Source organism: Dysidea avara, chromosome 1 (assembly GCF_963678975.1).
Source record: "Dysidea avara chromosome 1, odDysAvar1.4, whole genome shotgun sequence".
In the NCBI taxonomy this organism is placed as follows: Eukaryota; Metazoa; Porifera; class Demospongiae; order Dictyoceratida; family Dysideidae; genus Dysidea; species Dysidea avara.
Genome location: NC_089272.1, coordinates 20,991,516 through 20,999,928, shown reverse-complemented (window position 1 = coordinate 20,999,928; position 8,413 = coordinate 20,991,516). Strand labels below are relative to the sequence as shown.

The 8,413-nt window shown below is 41.6% G+C and overlaps 2 protein-coding genes across 2 annotated transcripts; both read right to left on the bottom strand.

Annotated features, from left to right (window-relative positions):
- Positions 1 to 1,809: 1,809 nt before the first annotated feature.
- On the bottom strand, positions 1,810 to 2,682 carry LOC136267188 (uncharacterized). The gene has a single exon (XM_066062304.1). The coding sequence runs from the start codon at positions 2,680 to 2,682 to the stop codon at positions 1,810 to 1,812; it is 873 nt and encodes a 290-aa protein (XP_065918376.1).
- Positions 2,683 to 2,859: 177 nt separating this feature from the next.
- On the bottom strand, positions 2,860 to 6,875 carry LOC136267109 (uncharacterized). The gene is made up of 5 exons (XM_066062212.1): positions 5,658 to 6,875; positions 4,919 to 5,203; positions 4,718 to 4,868; positions 3,196 to 4,593; positions 2,860 to 3,056 (listed from the first exon to the last, which is right to left on the bottom strand). Exons 1-5 carry the CDS (start codon positions 6,873 to 6,875, stop codon positions 2,860 to 2,862), a joined length of 3,249 nt encoding a protein of 1,082 aa, XP_065918284.1.
- Between the last annotated feature and the right edge of the window lie 1,538 nt (positions 6,876 to 8,413).

Below are 8,413 nucleotides of genomic sequence, written 5' to 3'. Positions count from 1 at the left end.
TCCAGTCATAAATTTTTTTCTCCTTTCCCACCTTTTCAAACATATTTTAGCTATGTAACAACTTTAAACAGGCTGTAGGAACAGGTGTCCCACAGACCTTCAGCACTTATGTTGTAAAGCCTTAATAAATAACAAGTAGCTACATGAAAAATTTGGAATTTTCAACTAGAGTATAGGGACCATAGCACATTGATAAAAAGTACTGAAACAAGTTGGAGTAGTCCATGATATTAAATCATAGTAAAACAATAAGAAGCGTTATATCCCTACTGTGCTCAAGATATACCATAACGGAAATGCACAGTAGGGATATAACACTTCTTATTGTTTTACTGTGATTTAATATCATGGACTACTCCAACTTGTTTCAGTACTGTTTATCGATGTGCTATTGTCCCTACTCTAGTTGAAAATTCCAAATTTTTTGTGTACTTGTTTGTTAACCTTTTTTGTAAATAATTTTATTATGACTGGTGGACCCATGCATACCGCATCTGAAATGGTGCCGCGCGCCCCAGCTATTTATTTATTATTATTACTGTGTCAACTTTGCAAGCGAAGACTTTACACAGGGGGGAATTTATGCAATTACAATTGATTAATTTGATTCTTAAATTGTTCAATAGAGGCAATTTCTTTGATGTGATTAGGTAAGTTATTCCAGATATTACAAGCATTAGGTCTGAACGAGTGCTGATAAGTGTCTGTTCTTGCAAATGGAACTAAAATATTATTCGCGTGAGATCTTGTGATGGTGGATTCTGCTGTTGTTGTGGTATTAGATGAAATGATGTCACTGAGTGGGACACATGTCAAGTTATGAATGATCTTAAAAAGGAAGCACAAACGGAAGTTATGTCTACGAGTATCTAGTTTTTGCCACTCAAGTTGTTGAATCATACTTGATACACTGCTAGTACGATAAAAATTGTTTGTAACGAACCTTGCAGCTCTTCGATTAATCTTCTCTAACTTCTCTATGTCTCTTTTTTGCCATGGCGACCAAATGATACTTGCATATTCTAAATGTGGCCGGACTAAGGAAAAATTCTCTAGTCCTCATGTTTTTTCAATTTCTGGAGGCATGGGTGCCTCCACCACTGTGGCTTACAAGTGCCTGGCCTTCCTCCTATCTTGTAAGTGGAAATCACCCTACTGTAGGGTGATGAGCTGGCTTCGCTGCCGTCTTGGCTTCTCCTTATTGCACTCTGCCATCATGTGCATAAGGGGTTCTCGCTCCTCCTCTGGTCATCCCTTTAATTAAGGGTCATGTTCCAGCATCAGTTGACCTTGCACTGGGGGAGGGGCGTCTTGGGGCCATTTAAGCCCCATTTCCTTTTTTTTTTTTTTGTCTATTCTGTGTTCTGTAGGTTCTGTTTCAGTAGCTCTGTAGGTGTAGGAATAGGCTAAACCCATTTTATAGAACATCTTAGCGTAGAGTAGAGTATGGTGGATGGGAGTGCCAACTTGGGCCGGTTCTTCTTTCTTTAAAAAAAAAAGGACTAAGGAAAAATAGGCAGTTTCTTTGAGGTGTTGATTATTTAATTTAAGATTTCTTCAATTATCGTCTGAAAAGTGAAGTATATCCATTATGATTTTTTCCCGAGCTAGGTGTACTGACCTTGCCTACCACCCCCAGCACCAAGGAGTAGTGTGCTGGACAACTGAAAGGGGGACAACTATGTCACGCGTTCACTCACACTACCGCTTTAACTTATCTTGTAACAACAACTAAATTAACTACAACAATATTCATATACACGTGATAAATGATGTAATAGCTAACTAAGTAATCTAAGTTCGTTATTACTAGTCCACGACATCCTCCGGGGGCGCCCTTAGAACTTCAGCCCATTCAGAGAACTTCTGGTGTGCCTTCAAAGCTGCTCTTCTGGCAGGTCGAGATTCTGGCTGACCTTCTTTATCTCCATCTCCCATCCGGTTTGAAGTCAAGGGGGTTGAGTTGAGTCTATCTGTAAATTCAGTAGAACGCACCTCAAGGGGATACAGCTTAGCTATCAGGTGATTAGTTCTTCCTCCCTTTGTACGGATTTTGGCAGCTCTAATTAAGCCATCTGATCCTTTGATGACATCTTCAATAACTGCTAGGTCCCATCTAATTCTTGGAGTGTCATCATGTACTAAAACTACATCACCTATTTGCACCTTCTGTATATTGTTGCCAGTTGTTTTATGGAGCTCACGTAGTGATGACTGTGATGTCAGGTATTCAAGTTTCCATCTCTTCCAAAAATGTTTTAGGATTAATGCCTGTGTATTAGCTCTCTTCTTCAGGTCTGATTCAGTTCCATAACTAGGGTCATCAAGTTCATCATCTTCAACCATTGGATGAGGAAGGGATGTTATTCTTCTTCCATATAACATATGTGCTGGAGTTAATGGTTCTGGGTCTCTCTCATCTGGCGATACATATGTCAGTGGACGATCATTAAGTATTGCTTCTACTTCCACTACTAGAGTTTGCAGTGAGGATAAGGTGGCAAAGGTTCGTCCAAGTACCTTCTTAAGAGCTGTTTTAGTCAAACCAATCAGTCTTTCCCAAAAACCACCGTACCAAGGGGCACGTTTGGGTATGAATCTCCACATGACACCCTTTCTGTGTAGGTTTTCAGTGAGCAGTGACGAATTAAACAGTTGTTGTAACTCCTCAGCTGCAGACATGAAGGTAGAAGCATTGTCTGAAATTAGGAGCATAGGCAAAGATTTGCAGCTGCTGAATCTTCTAAAGGCTTGTAGGAAGGTTTCCACAGTTAGATCCGTAACTATCTCTAAGTGTACAGCTCTGCTTACTGCACATGTAAACAAACAAACATAGATCTTACTCTCACCTCCTTGATTTCATACATAGAGTGCTCCAGTGAAGTCCACTCCTGTAAATTCAAATGGTTGAGCGTTCTGCATTCTCTCCTTAACAAGCGGAGGCGGATCTGGTACTTGGTATGGCTTGCCATTAACCTTCTTACAAACGACACATTGTTGGAGTAATCTTCTTGTAACTTGCCTGGCAGATGGTATCCAATAACGCTGTCTTAAAGCTGTTAGCGTGGAGTTAACTCCTCCATGAAGCTGTTTCTCATGAGTTGTGTGGATGATGAGTCTTGTTAGAGAATGTTTTCTGGGTAAGAGGTAAGGGAACTTTGCCAGTTCAGTGGTCGGGGCATTGTGTCCCCCCACCGCAGCGAAGTAAGCCAGATTTATCAAGGAATAAACATAGCTGGCGTACTAATGGAAGCCGATTTGGCGAGTTAGATTTAGATTGAGCCTGAAGGTTAGTGATTTCTTTATCAAAGATTTCTTGTTGGCATTCTCTTATCCACATCAGGTGTGCTTGTGTTAACTCTGCAGGGGTTATTGGTCCAGTAAACTTGATGTTAGGATTCCTGCAGTTGCGAGTAAATCTGAGGACGAAAGCAGTGACTGAGAATAGCTTTGTAAGGTTGCTGTACTTGTCAATATTGACTAGTTGACATAATCCATTGGTTTGAATGGTGGTGGACTCTGAAACTGAAGTGTCTGCTTCAACAGCTAGTGTTGCAGCTTGTATATCTGTGGCTGGCCAGATTGGCCATTGTTGAGGTGAAGCTAACCATTGAGGACCAGATTTCCACAGGTTGGATGAGATAAGCTGCTGTGAACTAATTCCTCTTGTAAGCAGGTCAGCTGGATTCTCTGTAGTTGGACAAAAATGCCATGAAGTAGCAGGAAAGAGTGTGGTAATTTCTTCAACACGGTTTGACACAAATGATTGAAGTTTCTTAGTGCTGGTAATCCAGTGTTGGCTGTCTGACCACAGATGAAGCTTGACTTGAAACTGAAGGGATTTCAGAATGAAATTTGCAAGTCTGGAAGCTAGTAGAGCCGCTGACAGTTCTAACCTGGGTAATGTTAAATGTTTGAGTGGTGCTACTCTGGTCTTTGACATTATGAAAGAGACTTGATTGTCTTGGAGTGAGTAGGCAACTGCTCCATATGCCTTGGTACTAGCGTCAGCAAAGATATGGATGGTCACTGGGGTTGATTGATCGAGTCCAGAATAGTATCTGGGGATTGAAAATTTAGCAGTAGCATCTTGCACATTCTTAGCTATGGCTATCCACTTGGTTCTCAGGTCATCATTAAGCATTTCATCCCAGTGTATTTGCTGCCCCCATAGTTCTTGAATGAAGATCTTTGCTTGAATAATGACTGGAGATATGAATCCAAGTGGGTCAAATATACGGGAAGAATCTTGTAAGACATCTCTTTTGGTTATGAAGGGTGTGTTGGTTGAAATGTTCTTTGAAGTAAGAAAGAGAGTATCTGAATGAATGTTCCACTGTAGTCCAAGAATCTTGACAATGTTACCTGATTCTGTAACTCCATCTTGTTTCGCTGTAGTCTGAAGCTGAGTGCTATTGGAAGCCCAGGAACGAAGGTTAAACTTAGCCTTAGCCATGATTGTTCTTGCACTGTTGTTATACTGGATTGCTGCTTCCTCAGAATGGCACCCTGAGATAACATTGTCCACATAGAGGTTGGCCTGGATATCTTCTGATACTGGTGACAGATTACTGGCTAGGTGGTGGTTTAGGGCTGCATACAGCATGAATGGTGAGCTTACTGAGCCGAATAGTACCACCTTAAATCAGTAGGCTTGAAGTTTGCTATGTGGATCCTTGTGATCTGATAACCATAGGAAGCGAGTAAAATCTTTCACTTTCATTCAGGGTAACATGTAAAAAAGCCTTTTCTATGTCAGCAGAGAAGCCATATTTGCGGACACGGAAATGGATTAAAATGCTACACATATCATTAAGGAATGGTGGTCCAGCCATCAGACAATCATTCAGACTGGGGACAAATGGCAGCTGCAGTCATAAACAATTCTGATTGGGGTAGTGGAAGATTGCTTCTTAACTGGATGATGTGGGATGTAGTGTGCTTTCTTGGAAGCAGTAGTGACCTTCTCAATAAACCCACGCTCTAGCTGTTCTGAAATAATCTGCCCATATGTTTGTAATAGGCTGGGGTCTGCTGCTAATCTTCGCACTAGTCCTCTGGTTCTCTTCTTGCATACACTGTAGTTTGATGGTAATTGAGGGTGTTCTGGTTTCCATGGAAATTTTACAGAGTATGAGCCATCTGGTTGGGGGGTGACACAAGAATCAATGTATGACTTCAGAAATTGTTGATCTGCTGTCTTCTGTAGTGGAGTTGTTACACCTGCAGATTCTACACTGTGCAAAAAGTGGGATATAATATGGTATTTCCAGTGGCTTATTGAATACAAATAAGCCTTAATATAAATCCTGTATTATACTCATTTTATACTTTAGTATAATCCATACTATACTATCGCATATATGGTTTCAGTTTATTTACCACATTACCTCAAATAGCTTATATCTAATATAATGCCCACACTATACCATTACATATATGGTTTCAGTATATTTAACACATTAACTGAAGTCTTACATGAGATTGTTAGTATAATACAGGTTATACCAAGCTTTTTTGTATTCAATAAGCCACTGGAAATACCATCTTATATCCCTCTTTTTTCACAGTGCTACTTGCCAGAACTTCTCTAAATGGCAGGTTGTATCAGTAGAGGTAGCACTAACATGAAATATATGTACAAGAGTGGTACTCACATGTGTTGCTGAAGGAAGTGGTCCTGATAAAAGATAACCCAATTTGGATTGTACTGCAGTTGGGCCATTTCCACGAATTACACGATCTTCCACAAAGTGCCAATAATGGTCAGCTCCGATCAAAACTGATATCTCAAAGTTCTCATTCTCAGTGACTGGGTGAGCAAGGTGAAGCCCTTTAAGGTGGGTAAACTGTTTGAGTGGCGTACGCATTAGGTTTGGCAGTGGAAGTGCAATTTTTGGGACTATGACAACAGAAATAGGTATTTTGTGTCCTGTGATAGTTTGCACTGATACAGTGGCCTTGTCTAATGTTCTATAGGAAGGTGTTTCTGCCCCAAATGATGTCAATGATATGCTTTCTCTAGCGTGTGATTGCAAGCCAAGTTTCTGTGCTATATCCTGTGAAATAAAGGACCTTTGGAAGCCTTCATCAAACAGGATGTTACTCTCAATGGTGGTATTCTCAAAGGTAATTGGAGTGATAGCAGTTTTTAATAAACATGGTTTGGCTGGTTGTACAGGGTTGCTTGATGTCATAAGAGAAGCTGTTGTGTCAGTTGAAGCCTTCTTATTCTCATCCTTGGGTGCTTCAGTGTTGCGTGACCCTCTAGCTGGGTAGGTGTTTGTTGTACAAAGACTAGTGTGATGTTTTCGGGAACATTTGCGACAGCGGTACTTAGAGGTGCATTGGGAGACTTTGTGATGTGCCAAGCAATTGAAACACAAATGATTTTCCTTAACAAAGGACACACGCTCTTCAGGTTTAGTAATTGTGCTACAGGTATTAGGTGAGTGTGCTCCCTTGCAGTATGCACATGTAGGTAGCTTTCTCTCAGACTGGCTTGTATAGCAATGTGGTTGTTTGTGAGTTGCTGTGTGAAAGGAAGTTGTAGAAGCCATTGTGTCAGGTAATACAGAAAACCCTGAAGTGCCTCCTCCATGGTAAATGCTTGTTTCAAATACCTGAAGCTCCTTTAAAATTTTGTTCATAAGTATTTCAATCGTCCACTCAGAGTTAGTATACTCTCTAGCTAGGTTCTTCTTAAGCTCATTTGGTAGTTTGGTAAAGACTATTGGGGTCAGTAAGGAGCCATATGATTCAGGTTCTTTGCCCAATGAAGATAGTGCCCTCATGTGTTTCTCAATAGTGTCATAAAAGGATTGCAGACTTGAATAGCTGTTGTTGGGCTTAAGGAGGTTTAGTAAGGCCTGCATGTGAGCATTCACCAGTTTGTATGGCTGTGCAAACCTATGTTTAGCAGGGAGACTGAGTGTTCATAATTGTTGTTTGTAAGTGGGAACCCTTCTACCACACATGCAGCATCACCCAGTAATTGGGCTCTGAGGTAATTGAATTTGAATTTCTGGACACCAGTTAAGCGAGGATCAGAGTGCACAGATGCTTCAAATGAATCCCAGAAGCCCTGCCATGCTAGCGGGTCTCCAGAGAATTGTGGAAGGGTTAACTTTGGAAGTCTAGTTGAATACCCAGGTAGGCCTGGTTGTTCTCGTGTGTGATGTGTGTCTTGTACACTACTACTCACTTCAGTTCTTCCCGGCTTCAGCTGGCTTCTTAGTAGCTGTGCCATCTGTTGTTGCATATTCTGTTTTCTCATGTGACTGAGTTGTCACAGGGGTGGCTTCTGTTTCTGCAGCTGGTGATGTCATGGGTGTGGTAGGACGCGATGACTGCTGTGGTATGGGCGTGGTGACTTTATGGTGCCGTCGAAGAATTTCGCGGATCATTGTTATCTTCTCTATCAGAGCTGTCTGGTGTTCCTCTATCTCATATATCTCCTCTTCCAGTTCCTTTTCTTCTGTGATAGCAGCAGTGATCCTCTCATCAAGCTCTTTTTAATTGTGCCTGTTTCTGTAGGAGCTGATAGAGTGCGGTAGATAGAGAAACTGTCTGAGTAGTAGTTATGGGCTCCGTAGACTCCGCAGTAGCTTCAATTATCTCCTGAATTCTGCCATAGGTATTCGTGATGTGTGCTCGATATCCTCTTCTGGATGACTTCGCTCGGGTCAACGCTTCCATCCTGACGGTTCGCTGTAAAACAATTGCAAACAAATGTTCTATATGAAACTGTAGCTTGCCTTGGAGGGTACCGTTAAGGAAATGCCACGGTACCACGACTTCTGCAAGTAGGGTTAGAAAAGGGATAGCGATCCTGGTCACAGCACCAGAAATGTGGGGGAAGGGATGAAAATACGACGAACGATTGCTCTACCCCGGTTCGATTGACACGATCGGAAGAGTTGTAGACCCGCGATGTCGAAGGATACAAGCCAAGGAACACGTCACGCGTTCACTCACACTACCGTTTTAACTTATCAAGGGGGTGTCACTCAGGCTCTTGCTGTAGGTAGATCTGCGACCGCGGTCAAACTCTAAGTCAACGGTCAAGGCCACTAAATAGCTCTTATAGTGGGTCAAGACGATACGGAAGTTCGAAAACTATACGTAGCTATTATCACGTTTACGGGATTATACGTAACTCACAAGAAGTAAGGATCTCCAAGAAGATGTTTTAAAGCTCCAACAGCGCATTTCGCCGTAATTATAATGATTTTTCTCTCCCAGCTGCTGGTAGCACGCACTAAGAAAATATTATACTAGGTTACAAGCGCAGGTGTGTATAGGAAAATAGAGAAATAAGTGTAGGTCAAAAGTTCGACAAGAAACGCTCAAGTCACAGGTCAAAGACCATAAACGCTGCAAGTCAAGGGTCAAGGTGAAATTTTTCCCGGTC